The sequence below is a fragment of the Oncorhynchus mykiss genome, chromosome Y (assembly GCF_013265735.2).
Source record: "Oncorhynchus mykiss isolate Arlee chromosome Y, USDA_OmykA_1.1, whole genome shotgun sequence".
Taxonomy (NCBI): domain Eukaryota; kingdom Metazoa; phylum Chordata; class Actinopteri; order Salmoniformes; family Salmonidae; genus Oncorhynchus; species Oncorhynchus mykiss.
This window is the reverse complement of record NC_048593.1, coordinates 35,797,438-35,824,605: the sequence shown is the minus strand read 5'-3', so window position 1 is coordinate 35,824,605 and position 27,168 is coordinate 35,797,438. Positions and strand designations below refer to the sequence as shown.

Below are 27,168 nucleotides of genomic sequence, written 5' to 3'. Positions count from 1 at the left end.
TTTTGCACATCGAGAGACTGACATTTTTTCCCATTCCTCCTTGCAAAACAGCTCGAGCTCAGTGAGGTTGGATGGAGAGCATTTGTGAACAGCAGATTTCAGTTCTTTCCACAGATTCTCGATTGGATTCAGGTCTGGACTTTGACTTGGCCATTCTAACACCTGGATATGTTTATTTTTGAACCATTCCATTGTAGATTTTGCTTTATGTTTTGGATCATTGTCTTGTTGGAAGACAAATCTCCGTCCCAGTCTCAGGTCTTTTGCAGACTCCATCAGGTTTTCTTCCAGAATGGTCCTGTATTTGGCTCCATCCATCTTCCCATCAATTTTAACCATCTTCCCTGTCCCTGCTGAAGAAAAGCAGGCCCAAACCATGATGCTGCCACCACCATGTTTGACAGTGGGCATGGTGTGTTCAGGGTGATGAGCTGTGTTGCTTTTACGCCAAACATAACGTTTTGCATTGTTGCCAAAAAGTTCAATTTTGGTTTCATCTGACCAGAGCACCTTCTTCCACATGTTTGGTGTGTCTCCCATGTGGCTTGTGGCAAACTTTAAACGACACTTTTTATGGATATCTTTAAGAAATGGCATTCTTCTTGCCACTCTTCCATAAAGGCCAGATTTGTGCAATATACAACTGATTGTTGTCCTATGGACAGAGTCTCCCACCTCAGCTGTAGATCTCTGCAGTTCATCCAGAGTGATCATGGGCCTCTTGGCTGCATCTCTGATCAGTCTTCTCCTTGTATGAGCTGAAAGTTTAGAGGGACGGCCAGGTCTTGGTAGATTTGCAGTGGTCTGATACTCCTTCCATTTCAATATTATCGCTTGCACAGTGCTCCTTGGGATGTTTAAAGCTTGGGAAATCTTTTTGTATCCAAATCCGGCTTTAAACTTCTTCACAACAGTATCTCGGACCTGCCTGGTGTGTTCCTTGTTCTTCATGATGCTCTCTGCGCTTTTAACGGACCTCTGAGACTATCACAGTGCAGGTGCATTTATACGGAGACTTGATTACACACAGGTGGATTGTATTTATCATCATTAGTCATTTAGGTCAACATTGGATCATTCAGAGATCCTCACTGAACTTCTGGAGAGAGTTTTCTGCACTGAAAGTAAAGGGGCTGAATAATTTTGCACGCCCAATTTTTCAGTTTTTGATTTGTTAAAAAAGTTTGAAATATCCAATAAATGTCGTTCCACTTCATGATTGTGTCCCACTTGTTGTTGATTCTTCACAAAAAAATACAGTTTTATATCTTTATGTTTGAAGCCTGAAATGTGGCAAAAGGTCGCAAAGTTCAAGGGGGCCGAATACAGTGCCTTGCGAAAGTATATCTCACTGATCATCCCCAACGCCAACACTTCATTTAGCCGCCTTTCCTTCCAGTTCTCTGACTGGAACGAATTGCAAAAATCGCTGAAGCTGGAGACTTATTTCCCTCACCAACGTTAAACATAAACTATCTGAGCAGCTGCAGCTGTACATAGTCCATCTGTAAATAGCCCTCCTAATCTACCTACCTCATCCCTAAACTGTTCTTATTTTATTTACTCTTCTATTTTTTGCACACCAGTATCTCTACTTGCGCATCATCATCTGCTCATCATCATCTGCTCATTTATCACTCCAGTGTTAATCTTCTAAATTGTAATTATTCGCTCCTATGGCCTATTTATTGCCTACCTCCTCATGCTTTTTGCACACACTGTATATAGACTTTCTAATTCTCTACTGTTTCATTGACTTGTTTGTATTATTGGCTTGTTTATTGTTTAGTCCATGTGTAACTTTGTGTTGTTGTCTGTGTCACACTGCTTTGCTTTATCTTGGCCAGGTCGCAGTTGCAAATGAGAAGTTGTTCTCAACCTGCCTACCTGGTTAATAAATAAAGGGGAAATAAAATTTTAAAACAGCTTTACAGACAAGAGGCAATTAAGGTCACAGCTATGAAAACTTAGGACACTAAAGAGGCCTTTCTACTGACTCTGAAAAACACAAAAAGAAAGATGCCCAGGGTCCCTGCTCATCTGCGTGAATGTGCCTTAGGCATGCTGCAAGGAGGCATGAGGACTGCAGGTGTGGCCAGAGCAAGAAATTGCAATGTCCATACCGTGAGACGCCTAAGACAGCGCTACAGGGAGACAGGATGGACGGCTGATCGTCCTCGGGTGGTAGACCCAGTGTAACAACACCAGCACAGGATCGGTACATCCGAACAATGGGACCCATAGAGTTGGTCTAAGGCTCCCAAGCACATATCTAATGGCCTCTTGGGATTAAGCAATGACTTTTAACCTAGTACCCCTTCCTCCAGTCCACTGACCATAGCACACACATTACTTCACCTAGTACCCCTTCCTCCTGTCCACTGACCATAGCACACACATGACTTCACCTAGTACCCCTTCCTCCAGTCCACTGACCATAGCACACACATTACTTCACCTAGTACCCCTTCCTCTAGTCCACTGACCATAGCACACACATGACTTCACCTAGTACCCCTTCCTCCAGTCCACAGCACACACATGACTTCACCTAGTACCCCTTCCTCTAGTCCACTGACCATAGTACACACATGACTTCACCTAGTACCCCTTCCTCCTGTCCACTGACCATAGCACACACATGACTTCACCTAGTACCCCTTCCTCCAGTCCACTGACCATAGCACACACATTACTTCACCTAGTACCCCTTCCTCTAGTCCACTGACCATAGCACACACATGACTTCACCTAGTACCCCTTCCTCCAGTCCACAGCACACACATGACTTCACCTAGTACCCCTTCCTCTAGTCCACTGACCATAGTACACACATGACTTCACCTAGTACCCCTTCCTCCAGTCCACTGACCATAGCACACACATGACTTCACCTAGTACCCCTTCCTCCAGTCCACTGACCATAGCACACACATGACTTCACCTAGTACCCCTTCCTCCAGTCCACTGACCATAGCACACACATGACTTCACCTAGTACCCCTTCCTCCAGTCCACTGACCATAGCACACACATACATTATAAACGCCTCTTTGGACTAAGTAATGACTTTTAGCCTAGTAACCTCCTCGAAATGTGGTAAAACCATCATACAGTAAAGCATACATACATACATACATACATAACTGTTACGTACACCTCATGGAGGGAACGCAACACCCTGCTACAACGCAACTCCAAGTGGAGTAAAAAAGGTAGGTGATCGTAGGTGCGGGGGAAGGACGACAGAGGCAGAGAAAATGACCGTTTACAGAGAATGTATTATTCCTACACACGGCAAGGTGGGGTAAAGGGGCTGGAAGGAACCAAAGCAAATAAAGTCAAAGTTAATGACTCCCCTCTCCTACCTTATCTGCCTTCCCACTACTTCCCTAATTTTTAGCACCACCTGGCACACTAACCAACATACAGGGGGTGCTCCACCTAGGTCTTACCTAGTGTGCAAAGACATATTCAATACTGTGGGTTATGTATGCCCGCAGGAATCTTGCCTAAACACTCCCAAGGTGCATTCCCCTCCCCCCTGGGAAGAAATTAAACAGAATCATTTTCCTGAACAATTTCAATTAACCAAAAACACTAAGTCCTATTGGCATACACATAGCTCGGAAGGAGCGACTACAAAATAATATCTACAAAACTTTTACTGACTTCCACAACAATCAACACAGGATATAAAAATACACTCTCTTTATGACAAAAGAACACTGGCTTTTCTGAGGCTGGAGAAGGAGTTGGTAATTGAAGAGCCAGCTGTTTCCCCTGACGAGAGGGAGGGGTCAGAGCTCCAATCAGCGATGGGGCCAACCAATCAGCTGCTTGTGGAATCCAAGATTCCATTTCCTGAAATGCACACATACACACACACACATACAGTCGTGGCCAAAGGTTTTGAGAATTACACAAATATTAATTTTCACAAAGTCTGCTGCCTGTATGATGGCAATTTGCATATACTCCAGAATGTTATGAAGATGAATTGCAATTAATTGCAAAGTCCCTCTTTGCCATGCAAATTAACTGAATCCCAAAAAACATTTCCACTGCATTTCAGCCCTTCCACAAAAGGACCAGCTGACATCAAGTCAGTGATTCTCTCGTTAACACAGGTGTGAGTGTTGATGAGGACAAGGCTGGAGATCACTCTGTCATGCTGATTGAGTTTGAATAACAGACTGGAAGCTTCAAAAGGAGGGTGGTGCTTGGAATCATTGTTCTTCTCTGTCAATCACGGTTAACTGCAAGGAAACACGTGCCGTCATCATTGCTTTGCACAAAAAGGGCTTCACAGGCAAGGATATTGCTGCCAGTAAGATTGCACCTAAATCAACCATTTATCGGATCACCAAGCTGTGGATCGGGGCACCACCAGTACAGAGCTTGCTCAGGAATGGCAGCAGGCAGTTGTGAGTGCATCAGCATGCACAGTGAGGTGAAGACTTTAGGAGGATGGCCTGGTGTCAAGAAGGGCAGAAAAGAAGCCACTTCTCTCCAGGAAAAACATTAGGGACAGACTGATATTCTGCAAAGGGTACAGGGATTGGACTGCTGAGGTATGTACACATATAAGCACTGCTGATCACACACAGAGTTAGGAGAAGAACCGAGTACCAACAGGGTCCGGGGGTTACCTCCTTAATGAAGATTCCCTATCCTGACCGTTCATCACTGTGGGTGCTCTGACCTGCTTCATAGTCTTGGTAACCTTTCTGATACATCCAGATCCACCACCTTCCGGTACTAATTATATGACGCCGTTGTCATTGATAAGAAGTAAAAGGGATAAACTATACACTACACTGACCATCAAGGATGGGCGACTTACACAATAGGAGGCAAAGAAGGTCAAGATGTAGGATTTAAGGTAAACATAAAACAATTCCCTATGAAAGCAAATAACTTTACAGGGATTGGTTTGGCCAGATTGAAGTACTCGGCCAACCCACTTCGGTTCACTATAACTCCTGATGAGTACCAGTGTTATAGACACAAGAATGGAACCAGGAAGTTAGGATATTTTAATGGATGTACGTCTGATAGTTAATGTGACTGACTTAGGTTTGGAAATACAGGAGAAAATTCTTAACCTCACAGCACCTATAACTGATGTAGGGTGGGCTCGTGCCAGCAAAGGACGCTTTCTATAGACACTATCAAAAGGGTGGTTAGCTACTTGCGCCCCGGGGTTATTTGTCCAACCAGTTCGAGTTAGTCATCAGAAGCCAGTTAAAGGAGACTAAAGTAGGCACAGAAGGAGTTTTGACCAGGATGGGAGTAGCTTTGTCCAGATGGATGCTATTGGCATCCCCGGGGAAGGTCCAGATGAATACAAAGCTATGAATCAAATAGGTGAAGGTTTTACCACTATGTTCTTTTGGTGGTTGACAATAAAAAAGAATGTGGATTGGGTTAATTACATCTATTATAATCAATAGAGATTCATGACTGAAACCGGGGATGCATTAAAGCGGTTCTCTGACCAATTATCCGCCACCTCCCTCATGACCTGGTCAAATAGACTGACTCTCGATATGTTATTGGCAGAAAAGGGAGGGGTATGTAGAATGATTGGGGTTCATTGCTGTACGTTTATTTTTTAATAACAAAGCTCGAGATGGATCAGTGACTAAGGCCCTGGCTGGTTAACCACATTGGCTAACGAGTTAGCGGAGAACTCTGGGGTGGATACCTCACTGACTGGGTGATTCGATAGTATGTTTGGAAAATGAATAAATGTTATAATTGCCATGTTATGAGCTGCTTTCAGCTGTATGAGTGTGTTGGTGTTGTGTGGATGCTGTTTGGTCCCGTGTGTGAGAGATTTAATCACCAGAACTCTAGAGAGATCGAGCTCCGACCAGTTGGATGATGAATACAGGCCCCCAGGCACAGAAGATACCTCCGTTTCTTTTAACTACGAGGAGCCAATGTTGGATGAGACTATCTTCAATGTTTAGACAGACTCTTCCTTTAATGAAGTTTATAATGAAAATCCTAAAAAGAAGAGTTATACTTGGATATAGGCCTAGAACAGTCATGGATGAGTATCTGATGTAAATACATGTATTGGTTTTGTTTACTTGTGTATAACATTTATGATTCCATATGGCGATTGATGTATCAGTGTGTTATTATTTAGTCATGAGGGTGGATTGATAAGGAAATTTATATGCTTAAAGGTAATGATTAAAGAATTCCACCCTGAAACATAACTATTAGTGATTATTATTTTACGTAGCATGTATAATGAATAATTAAAGTACTAAACGTAAGTCCAAAAAGGTTCAGTAGAGAGAGACATGTGAGGGAGAGAAATGTGTGTGTGTCTGTGTGTCTAAGAAAATTCCGAGAACAATTCAACTGTATGACCTGACCTGACTAGAACTCTGAGAAACTTACGAAAGGACAGGGAGTCCTTTCAAGGTTCCTCCAATCTCGACGGAATGGAACTGTCGGCTTGGTAGTGATAAACAGTGGATACAACTTACCTACTGTTCATGTGTATGTATGTGCGTAGGATATCTACTGTTTGTGTGGAGGTATGTGCGTAAGTAGGGAGTGAGCTATAAAATGGATGTCTGTATTATGGACTTCAGAACGTTCTCTTAATAAACTGTACTAACCTTTTGCATAAGCTGAGTGCCTAATTATTTTTAAACCCAGGGTCTTACAAACCTCGGGAATTAGTCAAAGCTTTAAAAATTGTTAGTTATTATCATTGGGATTGAAAATTCTCTTGACAGAAGGTCATACCTGTGCTGGAGGCCATCCAAGCTGCAGACCTTCCCTGTAAAAAAAAACAATAAGGGACTCCCAACCCAACTCAAATTCAACAATTCAGGTCTGCTCTCTCAGAAAGTAGAAGAAGACATAAGCTCTGAAGGAGATGGTTCAGAGGATGATAATGAGGAAGGACTAGAGAAGATTGTCTGGAGGTCAACTTTTAACATTGCCAAAGCAAGTGAGGAAGATAATATACAAAAGTCTCTCTTTCTCTTTGCATCTCTCTCTCTCTCTCTGCACCTCTCTCTCTCACACAGAAAGTGTTTGAGCAATAAACTATTTTATTTTATTTCACTCCGAAGCAGAAGGAAGGTGTCATGTGATTTACAAGAAGACCACAAAAAAATTCAAAACAGCTGACAGTCACAAAGTAATGGGTAGGGAACCATTGTTGGAGCGCTATAAAATGGGATGTCAAGCCCCAGGCTACATCCATCAACAAACCTCTTTGGCACAGACGCATCTTTTCATCTGAAGACCTTGACGTATGTTTTATACTTACTCTTTAATATGTATATTTAAGTTTGAACTTTGTTACATTTCGTCTGATTGACATCCATCTACAACCTTCATTTTCTTAAGGTTCAGATGTAGAATCTGAATTTGATCACTCTTTTGTTGTTGAGAATTTAGGAAACTTGTAATGTATTTGAGTTTTGAACATGCTTCTACAGTTTTTAACTTCCAACAAAATGTATCAACCCCTACAAATATATCCACATATTATTTTACATGTCCTGTTGCTACAGGAGTGCTTTCCTGCTGTAGCAAACTGGCTCAAATTAAGAGACCGTGATTTTACTGGTCTAGAGAAACGATCATTTAACAAGCAAACTTTTCGATGACATTTTTTGGATACACAAACTGTTTTAAAATATATTGTACTATATTGGTTTGGATTAAATTTACATTTTATTTCACCCATGTCTTTTTTAAAGTAAAAACCTACCCGGACTGATGAGGAATTTGCAATGTCAGACAATTTCAGAATAGGTCTTAAAAACAATATGGGACATTCTGAAAACATTGACAGTTAGTGTTTGAAGTAAATTCTAGGTAACTGAGATTTCTATTCATAGTTCGGGGCTCTTACTTTTCATAACTTCGATGAGTAAACCTAATTGTTCCCTGTTTAGTCCACTTCCTCCTGATATTTATAATTACAAGTGACAGAATTTATCAGAATATCACAAAGTTGAAAAGTAGCAGTGTTATCAATTTGGTCTTACTTCCTGACTGAAGATCATGTCTATGCGTGCACATATCCACAACACTAATGTAATTAAAAATCTAAATATGAGAAATTGAAAATGAAGGCAATTGATGCTCAGAAAAGTATTGAATAGAGTGTCAGATGCTCTCATTTTTAAGTAAAACATTCCTTGTCTGTTTTTGTTTGCTTTGACATGTCATCTCAAAGAATCAGTGCAGTTAAGTCTAACCTACAAAACCTGCAAGAAAAGACTGAGAAAATGGGTGGCAGCCATACAGTTGAAGTGGACCATGAATCCCGACAACGGGCAGACCTGGCAGAAGCAGAAAAGAGAAGATTTGAGCAGGAATGCCTCCGGCTCAAGGGGGAGAAAGCGCGAATGGAAACAGAACAACGGATGGAAAAAGAACAACGAGAGGGGTTGGAGAGGCAGAGAAAAATACAACTTCAATCCCAAAGAAAGCAAGAGGAAGATGAAAGGATCAGGATACATAAAGAACTGACAGCATCAAAATAAAGAGATAAAACGGAGGGAAAAGTAGATGATTAAACCGTAGAAACTAGATTGATGAGTAGACTACTAGAGAATATTGTTAATTGATGAAAACATTATTCTGAACACGGCAGCAGCTAAAAGTCACGTTAAATTACTGTAACTATAAGGAGCAGTCTTTCTATATTCTAACATCTTTTAAAGGAAAAGCTCCTTTAACAGAGAATAATTAAATGGCTGAACAGAGTATAATTAAATTGCGATAGAACAATTATACGAGAACAAATCAGAGTCAGAAAGAAATCTCATTCAGGACGAATTCGAATGAGTCCAGATGGAGAAAGTAGATGGAAGAACAACTGAATCAGGACCAACGCAAGAGGAGAGGAAATCTATTGAATCCCAAAGAAAGCAGGACAAAATGCATATGTGGCAAACAAAAGAGACTATTAACTCAAATGATTGGATATTTTGAGCAATAAAAGCAAGTTTATGAGGCCTTACCTTGTAATGTTCTTCTCTTGTCTGGCGGTAGCAGTAAGTCCTGTGATTATCCAAGCAAATGTGTAAATGTAGTCAGATGTAGCTTCAAGTCATCTAATACAGTCTAGATCTTTTGCCCACATCCTGTGGGAATTAAATGGAGACATACTTTTTTACAGATACAATTTAAGGCAAACTTTGTGAAAAAAAATGTTACGACCAATCTTACCAATCACATTTGATTGACTTTGTTTTTTTTTTGTTGGTTCAAACTGTATTGCCCAATAAGAGGAACCTGGTCTCATCACACACCGTCATATATTTTTGCTACAACTGAATAAACTATCATTCATATTTCTGCATCTGTTATTATCTCGATTTTTTTGTTTATTTTTTTGTGTAAAGATTTTTTATTTACATTATTGATCTAATTAAAGTGCAAATAATTTTACATGTACTTTTTAAATGTTTATGTTGATACCTTTAAAACATGTTTTTTCCCCCTCTGGCTTTGGCTAAAGTATAGATTATGATTAAATCAATTATTCAGGTGTGCTGGCCACCCCACATAGCCTGGTTCCTCTCTAGGTTTCTTCCTAGGTTTTGGCCTTTCTAGGGAGTTTTTCCTAGCCACCGTGCTTCTACACCTGCATTGCTTGCTGTTTGGGGTTTTAGGCTGGGTTTCTGTACAGCATTTTGAGATATCAGCTGATGTACGAGGGGCTATATGAATACATTTGATTTGATTTGATTTACTTTATGGGGCCTTATAAAGATAATGTAGGTCTGATGGCCGTTCCAAAGATTCTGTTTCCATATATGACTATCAGTCACTCCTCCCTTACACAATTATAATTACACCAGCAGAAAAACAGTGTGCAGTTCTTGAAATGAACTTAACACAAGGTTCCCATGCCACTGTGGACTCTGAGACCACAGAGCTCATGCTCACTTGGGATAATGTTTATGACTGAAGAACAGCATTTATACTACATTATCTTATTTTTTTCTGATGTTTCCCCATTACAGAGGCGCAGCTTGCATTATCGAACGCTGAGCATCAAGGCTCTGGGCTCGCCTCCCATCCCAGGAGAACAATACAAGACTGAGGGGGAGGCAGAAATGTGAGTGATTCAGATGACGTCCTCTTATGTCTGTCTTTTGTACCTTTGCTATTTCAACCTAAAGTTTGACTCTCCTAGATGTAAAGCCCTGCATTCATCTTAATGTTTCTACTATACAATAGTTCTGAAGTATATATATCCGTGCATAAACCCCTTCTCTGATGTGTTTTCAGAACACGGAGTCATGTCTGACTCTGAGACCATTGAGACAGCCGCTCTGGGCCGACCATTCCAGCTGGGGATGCTGTATGACTGTCGCAGGGATGTCCTCATTCCAGGTACAGAAAACTATTACATTCATTGTCATTGTTTCCACAATAGAGTTGGATAGACTTGTCCCAAAGCCTGATCTAACATGGGCAGCGTCATTGAGGGTTTTCACCATTTTGAAGTAGTCAAGTTGGTGTGACTTGCATGGGTTACAGAAGCTACAAGTAAAACAAAGCCCCCTTGTGGAAACTAAGTGAATTGCAACAACACAGCCTGAATTCAAACACCTCTCGCCCTTCCGTCCCCCGCCACTTCCTTAAGTTTTGCATTTACTTCCGGTTTTGTACACCAGCTTTAAACAGCTGAAAAAACAATATATCCTTATTTAGAACATATTTCACAGCGATTTAGATGGTACAATGATTTTCTACACTAAAGATGGCTTGTTTTGTCACAAACTGAAATGTAGAATTTTAGCAACCAGGTAAAGGCAGAGCGATTTCCACATGCTTGCCCCAGTTTTCCGTTGTTGGTTGTGCTTGTGAGGAGATGACCACACCTCTAAATTATGCTGATATGTGGGCCTAAACAATTTGTTTGTGATTTTTGTTTGTGAAACACTATAATTTTCTTTTATTATTAATGCAGACATTTTATGGACATTTTCTTAAATCACATTTCAACATTTTTATATTTAGCTCCTTTAAGGAAGGATAACAGAATTCCATTCAGGTCAGCAGGAGGGGTCAGCCAATGAATTATTCTTCTGACAAACATTCCATAACTGCAGGTGGCTGTAAATCACCAACCTTGGCTTTATACCTGTTCAGACTATACAAACTGTAGCACTTCAGTTTTTTTTTACAAACTGCCAATACACTTATGAAAGTATAAGAAGAAAAAAATTGACTACTTTCAAATGGATAGCCCTTAATGGCACTACAGATGCTGTCACAAAAGCATCCATTGTAAAGACGAGCTGTCTTCTACATCTCTATGGTCATCAGAGTTAGAAAAGCTAGAGGACCCGCAACATTTTGAAGTAGTCATATATATAGTCATGCTGTTACAGAAGTGATTAATGGCAAAGATAGGTGTAGCTTTTCTAACAACTGTTGTCATGTCACCTAGAATAATTACTTTGATGAGTAAAATTGATCTTCAATTCATTCTTTGAACGAAACCATGTTTACATGTATAAACAATTCTGCATGTACCAGTCCTGGCCAAAAGTTTTGAGAATGACACAAATATGAATTTTCACAAAGTCTGCTGCTTCAGTGTCTTTAGATATTTTTTGTCAGATGTTACTATGGAATACTGAAGTATAATTACAAGCATTTCATAAGTGTCAAAGGCTTTTATTGACAATTACATGAAGTTGATGCAAAGAGTCAATATTTGCAGTGTTGACCCTTAGTTTTCAAGACCTCTGCAATCCGCCCTGGCATGCTGTCAATTAACTTCTGGGCCACATCCTGACTGATGGCAGCCCATTCTTGCATAATCAATGCGTGGAGTTTGGCAGAATTTGTGGGTTTTTGTTTGTCCACCCGCCTCTTGAGGATTGACCACAAGTTCTCAATGGGATTAAGGTCTGGGTAGTTTCCTGGACATGGACCCAAAATATTGATATTTTGATGTTTTTCCCCGAGCCACTTAGTTATCACTTTTGCCTTATGGCAAGGTGCTCCATCATGCTGGAAAAGCAATTGTTCGTCACCAAACTGTTCCTGGATGGTTGGGAGAAGTTGCTCTCGGAGGATGTGTTGGGACCATTCTATATTCATGGCTGTGTTCTTAGGCAAAATTGTGAGTGAGCCCACTCCCTTGGCTGAGAAGCAACCCCCCCACATGAATGGTCTCAGGATGCTTTACTGTTGGCATGACACAAGACTGATGGTATCGCTCACCTTGACTTCTCCGGACAAGCTTTTTTCCGGATGCCCCAAACCATCGGAAAGGGGATTCATCAGAGAAAATGACTTTACCCCAGTCCTCAGCAGTCCAATCCCTGTAGCTTTTGCAGAATATCAGTCTGTCCCTGATGTTTTTCCTGGAGAGAAGTGGCTTTTTTGCTGCCCTTCTTGACACCAGGCCATCCTCCTAAAGTCTTCACCTCACTGTGTGTGCAGATGCACTCACACCTGCCTGCTGCCACTTCTGAGCAAGCTCTGGAATGGTGGTGCCCCGAACCGCAGCTGAATGAACTTTATGTGACGGTCCTGGCGCTTGCTGGACTTTCTTGGGCGCCATGAAGCCTTCTTCACAACAATGGTACAGATCTCCTTGAAGTTCTTGATGATCTGATAAATGGTTGATTTAGGTGCAATCTTACTGGCAGCAATATCCTTGCCTGTGAAGCCCTTTTTGTGCAAAGCAATGATGACGGCACATGTTTCCTTGCAGTTAACCATGATTGACAGAGAAGAACAATGATTCCAAGCACCACCCTCCTTTTGAAGCTTCCAGTCTGTTATTCAAACTCAATCAGCATGACAGAGTGATCTCCAGCCTTGTGCTCGTCAACACTCACACCTGTGTTAACGAGATAATCACTGACATGATGTCATCTGGTCCTTTTGTGGCAGGGCTGAAATGCAGTGGAAATGTTTTTTGGGATTCAGTTCATTTGCGTGGCAAAGAGGGACTTTTCAATTAAGTGCAATTTGTCTGATCACTCTTCATAACATTCTGGAGTATATGCAAATTGCCATCGTACAAACTGAGGTAGCAGACTTTGTGAAAATTAATATTTGTGTCATTCTCAAAACTTTTTGCCACGACTGTACACGTTGGAGATCGTTATTTAAATTTTATTTTATTTTATTTGTCATTCTCTCTTTTTAAACTGCAGGTATCACACTCTGGGATTCTGAAATGCTACAGAAAGACATAAATGTCTCTCCACAACCTAACACTGATTTCAAAATCATTGCTTCTGACTCAAGTGAAGCCAAGTCAGAAGCTTTGAATGTGTCTGCATCTCTGGAGGCCAGTTTCCTTGGTGGCTTAGTCAGTGTGAAGGGTTCTGCGGAATTCCTACATGATAAAAAGACCTCAAAGCATCAGTCTAGGGTTTCTCTGCAGTACCGTACCACCACTCATTTCGAGCAGCTGACCATGGACCACCTGGGGGCAGGAAATGTGAAACACTGTAATGTCTTCCGAGAGGGTTCTGCCACACATGTGGTGACTGCCATTCTCTACGGTGCACAAGCCTTCTTTGTTTTTGACCGTGAGGTTTCCTCAGGAGAAAACCACCAGGATATTCAAGGAAACCTGCAGGCCACAATAAAGAAGATTCCCCTCATAACAATAGAAGGGCAGGCATCACTGAAGATGAGCGAGGAAGAGAAGCAACAGGCCAATACATTCAGCTGCACTTTCCATGGTGATTTTGCACTAGAAAACAACCCTGTCACATTTGAAGATGCCACCAGGCTGTATGCCGGCCTGCCACGTCTGTTAGGGGAAAAAGGAGAACATGCTGTGCCCATGACTGTCTGGCTCTATCCTCTCAAGAACCTGGACTCTGCAGCGGCCCAGCTAGTCAGGCAGATCAGTGTTAGCCTGGTGTGTCGCGCACAGCGACTCTTAGACGGGCTGGACAACACTGATGTACTATTCCGGGACTTGATGATGGAAGGCATGGCTATCAAGTTCTCTGAAATCAAAGCCAAGCTCAGCAAGTTCAGGGACTTGTGCTCAGAGTACAAGCTGGTTTTCCAGAAAGGTCTTTGCAAGGTTCTTCCCAACATAAGAGGAGGAGGAATGGAAGAGGAAGAGCTGATAAAAATGCTCAACAGTAAGGAACGCTCTCCATTCCAGAATGACCTTATGATCACGTACCTGGATGACAGAGAGAGAGAGATGAATGTTGTCAGCTCTTACCTTGACATAATGAAAGAGGTACAAGTTGTGTACTCAAGTAGTGAATTGGATGGAATAGTGCTTGATCAAGCTAAAGATCATGTAGTGTGCTTTGCATTCTCCTCTTTGAAGGACAAAGATGAGTATTTGGTAGACTTGGAGAACTACTTGCTGGAAGAATCAAAGAGTGATTCTTCAGTGATACCATACGACACCAACGCAGTTGGGAAATCAGCAGCAGAAAAGTGGTTTCGCTCGGGGGAGGTAACCACCCTAACCAGGCAAATCATACAACTGTTCCTAGACTTCAAAGAGTCAAACAAAGACAGAGAAAATATTGCATTCTGCATTGCATCGATTCCAAGCAAATGCATCACTGCATCCTCCATCCATGTCTATGAGAGAGGGACACTGTTGAGTCCCCAGTTTGAACTGCCATCAAAACCAGGTGTCCCCACCATCAAGAGTCTGGAGCATGACTGTGTCCACGTGCAAATCAACCCTCCCCACCTTGGCGTCAAGTCTGTGGAGTCGTACCAGGTTTTGTACCAGGCTGTGCAGGCTGAATCTGAGTGGACAGAGATCAAAGCTGATGCGACCACTAACCAGGTCACCATCAGACGTTTGAACCCCTATAAAGACTATCGCTTCAGCTGCAGGGCAGTGTGTAGACCTGGTGTGAGCCTCTCCAGTGACTGGACAGAATACTCCAGGACCCGCCCATGTAGCCCCCCTGGACCACCCACAGAGAAAAACCTGGAATATGAAAGTATCAGAGTGAACTGGGACATTCCTACCATGGTGGGAGACGATGTTGAAGTCATAGGCTATGAGACTGACTACAGAGAGTGTGCGAAGTCTGTTGACAATAAGATGTGGCACACCATCAAAACCACCACCAGAGAGTGCACACTAGAAGGTCTAAAGCCTGAAACTGCATACAGTGTCAGAGTCTCTGCTAACTGTGGCGAAGCAGGGAAGAGTCTACCCAGTCCTGAGGCAGTGCTGACTACCATCAGGGCTTCTGACGCCCAACCGAAGAGGAGCCAATCAACAGGAGCAAGAAGTGAGGAATTTCTGAAGAAATCAGAGAAGGTTAAGAAAGGCAACCCATCAATCTATAGGCTGAATCTGGAACAGAAGTTGGATGTAATGGAACGTTTTGAACAGTACACATTTGGAGGGAAAGTTGAGAAAGGGAATAACAAGGTAATCCTGCTTCTGGGGTCCACGGGTGCAGGAAAAACCACTCTGGTCAATGTCATGATCAACTACATTCTCGGGGTGAAGTGGGAAGATCACTACCGCTTTAAGCTCATCCATGAGGTGACCAACAGGTCACAGGCTGAGAGCCAGACTTCAATCGTAACTTCATACGAGCTCTACAACCAGCCAGGCTTTCAGATTCCGTATTCTCTGACCATTATTGACACACCAGGGTTCGGAGACACTAGAGGAATGGCACATGATAAACTAATCACACAGCAAGTTAAGGAATTCTTGTGTAATCCTTTAGGGATTGATCACATTGATGCAGTCTGCTTTGTAGTGCAGGCATCCCTTGCTCGTCTCAGTGCCAATCAGAAATACATATTTGACTCCATCCTGTCAATTTTTGGAAAGGACATTGCTGATAACATCCTGATGCTTGTGACGTTTGCTGATGGGAAGGACATACCTGTGCTGGAGGCCATCCAAGCTGCGGACCTTCCCTGTAAAAAAAATAATAAGGGACTCCCAACCCATTTCAAATTCAACAATTCAGTTCTGCTCTCTCAGAAAATAGAAGAAGACATAAGCTCTGAAGGAGATGGTTCAGGGGATGATAATGAGGAAGGACTAGAGAAGATTGTCTGGAGGTCAACTTTTAAGCAGATGAAAGCTTTCTTCAAAGCCTTGGAAAGCAATGAGAGCAAAGATCTAACAATGACAAAGAAAGTGTTGGAAGAACGTGAGCGTTTGGAGAAGGCCATGACACGATTGACCCCTCAGATCACAGCAGGTTTGTCAAAGCTGAATGAGATCAAAACGTTTGAACAGTGCCTGCAGAACGAGGACGAGAACATGAAACAGAACCAAGACTTTGAGACAGAGGTAGAGGTTCTAGTTGCGAAGAGGACCAAATTAAGTTGTTTTGCTACAAACTGCATTGTTTGCAAGTTCACATGCCACACCAGCTGCTTTCTGCCTAATGAGGATGACACCAAAAAATGTGCCGTGATGGATGGTTATGGTAACTGTGTCATGTGTCCAGGAAACTGCTCTTACCTTAACCACGACAAGGAAAAAGCCTTATGGACATATGAAACTAAGACAGAGAAAAAGACCATTAAAGAGTTGAAGGACAACTTCATGAAGGCACAGGGCAAGTTTATGAACAACAAGCAGATGCTGGAGAAGATTGAAGATGAGTACATTGTAATCGAGGACAAGCTGAAATACTTGATCAAGCTGTCCTCCAATTGTCTTAAGAGGCTGAATGAGATTGCACTGAAGCCAAGCTCTCTCTCCACTGTGGAGTACATCGAGATACTCATTCGCACCGAAGAGGACCAACGCAAGCCAGGCTTCGAAGATCGCATCGTAGGGTTGAAGAAAATGAAATATGAGTCTGAGCTTCTAGAGAAGATTGCAAGAGGAGAGGAACTACTACCCGATGAGCGACGCAAGGTTAAGGAGAAACAAGACAGACTGCAGAAGATCACAAAAAGACTCAACCAAATGCAGAAAGTAGTCAGCGATTGGCCAGGGAAGAAGTAGGCCTAACTCAATGTCAAAGTCCATGATCTCACCCTGCTTCCGACCAAGTGGCACACTCGGTGGCTTGCGCTAATAAAGTGAATGCATCATAATGCAGTTAAATTTGTGGTATTAAATCAGATATATCTCTAGACCCAGTCAATTGTCAGCTTACTGGGGTTGATTGCAATGCTTTGTATTAAAACGAGCATCACGTAAACTCTCAGTTGCCACATTTTCAACATTAAGTGAGTAAACTTGTGCGAGCCAGAACGGCCCACAGAACAGGAGCCTGCCTCCTGTTTCTGTAGCGAGGCAGCTTGATGTACAAACACACCCCCTGGACAGCTAGTCTATCACATGTTCTACATTAGTTCATCTAAATGAAGCAGCTGAACTTGCTACTGATTGTTAATGATTATCATAAGAGAAATGAATGTAGAAATAAAGCAGACATTGATTCATATAAATATAGAGACCTATTTTCCCCTCGAGATGTAATAAAGTATCTATCTATCAAAAAATGTATAGCTTTTGCCTACTTTCATGTTGATTGTTTATCCTTTTTTATTTTAACAAAAGTCCTTTGTAATGCAAGAACTTCACTATTCATTTTCTACTGTGCCAAATTGCAAGTAATATGTTAGTTATGACATTGGAAATAGCATGTTTGGTAGGGGGGAATTACAGAGGTGTGTGTCTAGGGCACTGTTTCTTAGCTTTATTCCAGGGACCGGCAAACTATTGTCACTTTGTGTCAAGGATCGGCAAGCTTTAGTTTTTCCTCCTTGGGGGACAGCCTACATTAAAGCTAGCACTGTAGAACTGACTAAATTGGAGTCAGTTAAATAGCTCAAGGACCAGCCAGCAACATCCCAGGGACCAGCACAGGTTTAAGGACCAGAGGTTGAGAAACACTGGTCTGTGTAAGTGGCACCATTCTTGACATTTAAGGTATGAAATTCATGAGACTATTCATTCTCATTATTCTCAGCATGTCAGTGTTGTTTTTGGGCATGCAACGTCCTCATTAATTGCATAAAATAAAGCAATTATGTTGGATTCTAGCTTGAAATGTACGTATTTATGTCACCGTACTAGAAATGATTGATCACTTTACAGGTAGAAGGAATATACACTACCGGTCAAAAGTTTAAGAACACCTACTAATTTTTACTATTTTCTACATTGTAGTATAATAGTGAAGATATAACTATGAAATAACACATATGGAATCATGTAGTAACCAAAAATGTGTTAAACAAATCAAAACATTTTATATTTTATATTCTTCAAATAGCCACCCCTTGCCTTGATCACAGCTTTGCACACTTTTGGAATTCTCTTTTGATAAACAGCTTGCATTTCAATTGGCAGATGTGCCTTCTTAAAAGTTAGTTTGTGAAATTTTCTGTCTTTCTTTCCTAATGCGTTTGAGCCAATCAGTTGTGTTGTGACAAGGTAGGGGTGCTATACAGACGATAGACCTATTTGGAAAAATACCAGTGCCAATCTATGGCAGGAACAGCTCAAATAAGCGAAGAGAAACAACAGTCCATCATTACTTTAAGACATGATGGTCAGTCTATCCAGAAAATGTCAAGACCTTTTTCAAGTGCAGTCGCAAAAAGCATCAAGCGTTATGATAAAACTGGTTCTCATGAGGACCACCACAGGAATGGAAGACTCAGAGTTACCTCTGCTGCAGAGAAGAGATTCATTAGAGTTACCAGCCTTCACAGAGTTCAAGCAACAGACACATCTCAACATCAACTGTTCAGAGGAGACTGTGTGATCAGGCCTTCATGGTCAAAATGCTGCCAAGAAACCACTACTAAACGACACCAATAAGAAGAAGAGACTTGCTTGGGCCAAGAAAACAAGCAATGGACATTAGACTAGTGGAAATTTGTCCTTTGGTCTGGAGTCCAAATTTGATATTTTTGGTTCCAACTGCCGTGTCTTTGTGAGATGCGGCATGGGTGAACGGATGATCTCTGCATGTGTATGTCCCACCGTAAAGCATGGAGGAGGAGGTGTAATGGTGTGGGGGTGCTTTGCTGGTGACACTGTCAGTGATTTATTTAGTATTCAATGCACACTTAACCAGCATAGCTACCACAGCATTCTGCTTCGATATGCCATCACATCTGGTTTGCGCTTAACGGGACTATCATATGTTTTTCAACAGGACAATGACCCAACACACCTCCAGGCTGTGTAAGGGCTATTTTACCAAGATGGAAAGTGATGGAGTGCGGCAGCAGATGACCTGGCCTCACAATCCCCTGATCTCAATCAAATTGAGATGGTTTGGTATGAGTCGGACTGCAGAGTGAAGGAATAGCAGCCAACAAGTGCTCAGCATATGTGGAAACTTCTTTAAGACTGTTGGAAGAACATTCCAGGTGAAGCTGGTAGAGAGAATGCCAAGAGTGTGCAAAGCTGTCATCAAGGCAAAGGGTGGCTATTAGAAGAATATCAAATATATTTTGATTTGTTTAACACTTTTTTGGTTACTACCTGATTCCATGTGTTATTTCATAGTTTTCATGTCTTCACAATTTTTCTACAATGTAGAAAATACTAAAAATAAAGAAAAACACTTGAATGAGTAGGTGCTCTAAAACTATTGACCGGTAGTTTATATGCTACGGGTCAAGGAAGGGTAAAGAGGAACTAGATGTGAGTGAAAGTTACTGTGAGAGGAAAGGGGAATACAGTAGATGACCCAGGTCTGTTGAGTGAAGTGAACACAAGGTCACTGATAAACATCATGGAGAAGTGACCTGATAAAGAGGAACTGCTAGCAGACGGTTCGACTGCGAAGACAACAGAGCAACATCTAGGCAGTGTTGGGTAGCTGATAGCAGTTCTGAAAAAGTTACACTAATCTCATCTTGACATATAAAAGCCTGTTTGATCATGTGCAAAATGTCTTTGCAGCTGTATGACTCATGCTTTGTCTTTCAAGTTAACCTTGGGATATATGCCTAAAAATATGTTTTTTTCATGTCAGTATTGCTTTGATATTAAACTTCATGCCTAATTTGCGAATCCCATTCATTTTACAAAGTTATTAAATAACACTTGCTTTGATATTCGCCTCTCATGACCCTTTCTTGATCTTAGTCAGCTAAACACATAATATTTGATTACACATCGTTTTACTATAATGTTAAATAGAGTCAGATATACTTTGCAATATTAATTGCAGTTTACTTTGGGCTTTTCATCCGGATGTCAAAATACTGCCCGTAGCCGACGTAAGACCTTTAAACAGGTTAACATACACAAGGCTGCGGGGCCAGATGGATTACCAGGATGTGTGCTCCGGGCATGTGCTGATCAACTGGCAGGTGTCTTCACTGACATTTTCAACATGTCCCTGATTGAGTCTTTAATACCAACATGCTTCAAGCAGACCACCATAGTCCCTGTGCCCAAGAATACAAAGGCAACCTGCCTAAATGACTACAGACCCGTAGCACTCACGTCCGTAGCCATGAAGTGCTTTGAAGTGCTTTGAAAGGCTGGTAATGGCTCACATCAAACCCATTATCCCAGAAACCCTAGACCCACTCCAATTTGCATACCGCCCAAACAGATCCACAGATGATGCAATCTCTTGCACTCCACACTGCCCTTTCCCACCTGGACAAAAGGAACACCTATGTGAGAATGCTATTCATTGACTACAGCTCAGCGTTCAACATCATAGCACCCTCAAAGCTCATCACTAAGCTAAGGAACCTGGGACTAAACACCTCCCTCTGCAACTGGATCCTGGACTTCCTGACGGGCCGCCCCCAGGTGGTGAGGGTAGGTAACAACACATTTGCCACGCTGATCCTCAACACTGGAGCTCACCAGGGGTGCGTGCTCAGTCCCGTCCTGTACTCCCTGTTCACCCACGACTGCATGGCCAGACACGACTCTAACACCATCATTAAGTTTGCAGACGACAGAACAGTGGTAGGCCTGATCACGAGACATGACGAGTGATCAATTAAGTGATCAATGATGAGACAGCCTATAGGGAGGAGGTCAGAGACCTGGCCGGGTGGTGCCAGAATAACAACCTATCCCTCAACGTAACCAAGACTAAGGAGATGATTGTGGACTACAGGAAAAGGAGCGCCGAGCATGTCCCCATTCTCATCGACGGGGCTGTAGTGGAGCAGGTTGAGAGCTTCAAGTTCCTTGGTGTCCACATCAACAACAAACTAGAATGGTCCAAACACACCAAGACAGTCGTGAAGAGGGAACGACAAAGCCGATTCCCCCTCAGGAAACTAAAAAGATTTGGTATGGATCCTGAGATCCTCAAAAGGTTCTACAGCTGCAACATCGAGGGCATCCTGACCGGTTGCATCACTGCCTTGTACGGTAATTGCTCGGCCTCCGACCGCAAGGCACTTCAGAGGGTAGTACGTACAGCCCAGTACATCACTGGGGCAAAGCTGTCTGCCATCCAGGACCTCTACACCAGACGGTGTCAGAGGAAGGCCCTAAAAATGGTCAAAGACCCCAGCCACCCCAGTCATAGACTGTTCTCTCTACTACCACATGGCAAGCGGTACCGGAGTGCCAAGTCCAGGACAAAAAGGCTTCTCAACAGTTTATACCCTCAGGCCATAAGATTCCTGAACAGGTAACCAGATGGTTACCCGGACTATTTGCATTGTGTGCCTCCTCCCAACCCCTCTTTTACACTGCTGCTACTCTATGTTTATCTTATATGCATAGTCACTTTAACTATACATTCATGTACATACTACCTCAATTGGCCCGACCAACCAGTGCTCCCGCACATTGGCTAAACGGACTATCTGCATTGTGTCCCTCCACCCGCCAACCCCTCTTTTTACGCTACTGCTTACTGCAAGAGGGTTTTCTTGAGTACTTGAGAGGGTATATACTGCAGTAAATGTGGCCGTCATCCCCTTCAACAACTCATCATTGGCCCAAGTCACCACCCAAGTTGATCAGCAGAATAGAGGACAGAGCCTCAGCCTTTTCATTGGTTGCTAATCCACCTCAGGCTAACCTCGACCAGAGATCACTGGGATCAGCGTCAACCTGAGCATGGACCACCAGCGACAACCGGAGAGGTCTCACTGCATTTGCAAAGCCAGTGTGATGAGATAGATGAGCTCATTGAAGCAGTCATGAAGATGGAAGGTTCCCACAGTCCACCCGACCACCGTACTTACCTGATGGACACTGCCAGTTGTCAGCCAGTCCTTAAACAGTGCTCTCCTCTTACAACCGAAAGACGTCTTAGAGGGGGAGAACAGGGCCCAGCTGCCCAAGAAGTTGATGACATCCTCTGAGAGATTTTCATGCAACAGAAACTACACCATAAGCGCCAGAATGAGGTTCTGCGACACCAGTGTGACTAGCTCATTGACGCAAGACATCAGAAGACGCCCGAGACGCAGTGATGTTCCACATCAGCTTCATCATCAGACCCTGGTCTTGGATCTGACCCCTGCTGTGTAGTCTCTCCCAGCAGTGCTACAGCTTTCTCCACGGCCAGAGGAGCTACCAGAGTTCACCCTGGCAGAGCACCCTACCACTTTGCTCCAGCCGACCCCAGCCATGGAGCTTCAGCTCGCCACACCAACAGCTGTGCTTCAGCCAGCTCCTGTCGCAGAGTCTCAACTGGTTCCCACTATTGTGCCATCGCCGTGTCCAGTGATAGAAGTTCTGCCGACCCCTGTTTTCGAGCAGGAAGACCTACAGCCTTCTCCAGGGACAGAGAAGATACCACCCTGAGGGAGAAGCCTACTCCTACTCCAGCTGACACCTCTGAATGTCAGTTGGTCCATAATGTGGGAACCCTGTCTGTAGCTGCTGAAGGCACCAAGTCCAGCCCTGCCACTCAGACCTCTCCGGGTCCCTGTCTGGTGGGATCTGATTAGTCCTACCTTTGACATCCAGCCTGCTGCTGTCTAAAGACCTCTCCCTGCTCCTCCCTGGGAGCTCCCTCCAGTCTCTGCTGTAGTGGCTCGGTCTGTGTCTGCTGTCCAGGCACTGTCATTGCTTTCCTGGTGGAACCAGCTGGTCTCAGCCCTGGGGTACTTGCTAGCCCCTCCGAACTATCAGTCAGTTTTTCATGGACCCAGGGTCCAGCTCTCTCCCACCTTTGGGTCTTTTTCTACCTCTCTTTCAGATGTGCAGCTGTCTCCTTTCCTGAGATATTTGCCTGTTGCTGCTGTGGGGATCCAGCTGATCTCACCTCCGGTCCCAGAGCCCTCTCCTTTTGCTAACGTGGTGGTCCAGTCATCTATTTTCCTGAGATTTCCACCCGTTGCTGCTGTGGAGATCCAGCCGACCCCAACTCCTGTCCCTGGGGCCTCTCCTGCTGCCAATGGGGCGGTCTCGCCATCTGAAGTCCAGAATGCTTCATCGAGAGCTGCTGCTGCACACCTGTGGTCTCTAGTCCTGAGTGCGTTGTTGAGGCCTGCGGCCGAACCTCAGTCATCTGCCGTGCTGAGATCATCAACAAACTCTGCTGTGTGTGTGATGTGTGTGTGAATGTGGACATATTCTTCCAATAAACTCCCCTTAACCTGGTCATCCACCTTATTCTTGTTCTGACCAGACATTCTGTAGTGGTTGCTACCGGCCTTAAGCCTGCTCCTAAGGTTTCTTATTATATTCATGGTCCTACGATTCTCTACAACCCTACCCCTATTTTTCATTTAGCCAAAAGGGTAAAGGTTAGTGTTAGGGGAAGGATTATTTAACATGTTAAGTAGTTGCAAAGTATCTAAAACGTAGTAAGTAGTTGAAATGTTGATAATCAGCTAAATTTGTCCGTGATGAGATTCAAACTTGTAACCTTTGGGTTGCTAGACGTTCACATTATACACTCACCCATCCACCCCTACCACCCACCCTACTTTAGATTTTTATACACTCACCCATCCACCCCTACCACCCACCCTACTTTAGATTTTTTTGCCTTATTAAGTAACCATCTGTCTTATGTAACCATACCAAATGTAATATAATCATATTAATTTAAGTTGGATTTACATTTACTGTTACATCTAGTCTATGAGTCAACACATTTTTTTTCTACTTGCTACCATGGACAGCTACATCATATTTACTTTACGATGATTGGACTAAATATATTTTGGTATCTTTTAGTTGTTACTGTATTAGTCTAAGCATAGGTGATTTGATGATGTTGAACTTTTGAAGTTAAAATGGTGCTGGGATAGTGGAGTCAGCTCCTGTTTTCTTTGTGACTTGCGGTGACTCTCTGTGGTTCTAAATCAATAGTTGTTTAGTAGTCGAAAGTGTCGGAAAAATGAACTTGCTTGACCTTGCTGTAGGACATATAATTAAATGTTTGTTACATGCAAAACGTTTTGTGGACTTACCCGGACAGATGTTGCTCTATGTTTTTGTGATAAAACAAAGATGTGGTTGAATTTATTCTGCCACTGTGTCTTCCTTAATATTGTCTCGGCCTTAGACCTATATATCACGGTGTCAAGGCATATGAACTAACAAGTTATAGATCAAACAACGCAATAATCACAACACATAGGTTGTAATATGGCTTTTTTTTCCTGGCTTGGCTTCCTTAGTGATTTTACTCACGCACCGCTACTGGAGAGCACAATTTATTTATTTAACCTTCATTTAACTAGGCAAGTCAGTTAAGAACAAATTCTTATTTACAATGACGGCCTAACCTGGCCAAACCCTCCCCTAACCATCCACCCCTACCACCCACCCTACTTTAGATTTGTATACACTCACCCATCCACCCCTACCACCCACCCTACTTTAGATTTTTTTGCCTTATTAAGTAACCATCTGTCTTATGTAACCATACCAAATGTAATATAATCATATTAATTTAAGTTGGATTTACATTTACTGTTACATCTAGTCTATGAGTCAACACATTTTTTTTCTACTTGCTACCATGGACAGCTACATCATATTTACTTTACGATGATTGGACTAAATATATTTTGGTATCTTTTAGTTGTTACTGTATTAGTCTAAGCATAGGTGATTTGATGATGTTGAACTTTTGAAGTTAAAATGGTGCTGGGATAGTGGAGTCAGCTCCTGTTTTCTTTGTGACTTGCGGTGACTCTCTGTGGTTCTAAATCAATAGTTGTTTAGTAGTCGAAAGTGTCGGAAAAATGAACTTGCTTGACCTTGCTGTAGGACATATAATTAAATGTTTGTTACATGCAAAACGTTTTGTGGACTTACCCGGACAGATGTTGCTCTATGTTTTTGTGATAAAACAAAGATGTGGTTGAATTTATTCTGCCACTGTGTCTTCCTTAATATTGTCTCGGCCTTAGACCTATATATCACGGTGTCAAGGCATATGAACTAACAAGTTATAGATCAAACAACGCAATAATCACAACACATAGGTTGTAATATGGCTTTTTTTTCCTGGCTTGGCTTCCTTAGTGATTTTACTCACGCACCGCTACTGGAGAGCACAATTTATTTATTTAACCTTCATTTAACTAGGCAAGTCAGTTAAGAACAAATTCTTATTTACAATGACGGCCTAACCTGGCCAAACCCTCCCCTAACCCGGCCGACACTGGCCATTTGTCTGCTTCCCTATGGGACTGTCGGGGTAGGTTCCTTGTTCCTTGTCAATAATTGGCTTATTGGTGAAATCAGCAGTAGGACAATATCTTCTTTCAGTAAATCTATTGAACCTCATTAATGCAAATGCAGACAGAAGTTGACAATGGAAACACAGCTTGTGTGTTTCAGAGTAAGTTCTGCACACCACCTAAGGGTGCAGCTGATTTTAAACATGTGATCACTCCCTATGATCACCTATCTCTTGGAATTACCCATCCCGGATCCGGGAGAATTGTCATCAACTACACTAATTAGCATAACGCAAAGGTCAAAAAAATCTTACTAGAAAATATTCATTTTCATGAAATCACAAGTGAAATATAGTGAAACACAGCTTAGCCTTTTGTTAATTACCCTGTCATCTCAGATTTTGAAATTATACTTTACAGCCAAAGCAAGACAAGCATTTGTGTAAGTTTATCGATAGCCTAGCATAGCATTATGTCCAGCTAGCAGCAGGAAGCTTGGTCACGAACATCAGAAAAGCAATCAAATTAATCGTTTACCTTTGATGAGCTTCGGATGTTTTCACTCAGGAGACTCTCAGTTAGACAGCAAATGCTCATTTTGTTCCATAAAGATTATTTTTATAGCGAAAATACCTCTGTTTGTTGGTCACGTTATGTTGAGAAATCCACCGGAAATTGCGGTCACGACAACGCAGAAAAAAATCCAAATTAGATCCATAATATCGACAGAAACATGGCAAACGTTTTTTATAATCAATCCTCAAGGTGTTTTTCAAATATCTATTCGATAATCAAAATGCTGTAGACACCTTGGGGAATACGTAGAAAAAGGAATCTGGTTGATATCCCTTTCAGTGGCCAATAGGTGTGCATAGGAACACAACGGTTTCAAAACATGAGTCACTTCCTGATTGGATTTTTCTTAAGCTTTCGCCTGCAATATCAGTTCTGTTATACTCACAGACAATATTTTTACAGTTTTGGAAACTTTAGAGTGTTTTCTATCCTAAACTGTCAATTATATGCATATTCTAGCATCTGGTCCTGAGAAACAGCCCGTTTACTTTGGGAACGTTATTTTTTCCAAAAATGAAAATTGTGCCCCCTAGCCCCAAGAGGTTTTAATGTATGTTGTCATGACTATCCTGACCAGGTCAGGTTACAGGAGACCACAACCCTATAGATTATCTCTCAACCCCAACAGAGGAGGAGAGATCTAGGGGTCTGAAGACGTGGGGTTTTTATGACCCCTCACGCCCACGGCCACAGACAAATTTGTCACGCCACAGACAAATTCCGTTGTCCTGTTACTATGGAGAACCAGCCTCAGAACATTAAACATGAAATAAAGGGACTTTGGAACAATGGTTTCCGTCAGCCACAATGGTGGTCATGGCGATAGATGGAATATGAAAATGTATGTCATTTTTGTTTTGTTATTAGAGGTTAATAGATTACATTATTACAAAAACATTGTAACGTGAAGAGTTTTCCTAGTAGATGTTTGATGTTTATACATTGTACGTTGTATGGAAAATATCCAAATCAAAGAGAATGTGTTGGGGAAGATGAAATGTTAAGTTAGTTGTCTAAAATTGGATTTGAATA

At 42.4% G+C, this 27,168-nt stretch overlaps 1 protein-coding gene across 2 annotated transcripts; it reads left to right on the top strand.

The window, feature by feature from the left end:
• The first annotated feature begins 7,113 nt into the window (after positions 1–7,113).
• LOC110510228 lies at positions 7,114–18,143 on the top strand. 2 transcript variants are annotated; one of them, XM_021591616.2, is made up of 4 exons: positions 7,114–7,289; positions 10,023–10,117; positions 10,291–10,395; positions 13,185–18,143. In XM_021591616.2, exons 3-4 carry the CDS (start codon positions 10,302–10,304, stop codon positions 16,958–16,960), a joined length of 3,870 nt encoding a protein of 1,289 aa, XP_021447291.2. In that variant the 5' UTR covers positions 7,114–7,289; positions 10,023–10,117; positions 10,291–10,301; the 3' UTR covers positions 16,961–18,143. The 2 variants fall into 2 exon arrangements, 1 of the variants encoding a protein (XP_021447291.2); XR_002471541.2 differs by lacking the exons at positions 10,023–10,117; positions 10,291–10,395; positions 13,185–18,143 and adding an exon at positions 8,225–9,347 and having other exon boundaries at positions 7,135–7,289.
• Positions 18,144–27,168: the final 9,025 nt, after the last annotated feature.

Coding starts and splice junctions, on each gene's coding strand:
- LOC110510228 (XM_021591616.2), top strand. CDS start 10,302: ATGTCTGACTCTGAGACCATTGAGACAGCCGCTCTGGGCCGACCATTC. Junction 10,396..13,184: donor CAGGGATGTCCTCATTCCAG/GTACAGAAAACT, acceptor TTTAAACTGCAG/GTATCACACTCTGGGATTCT.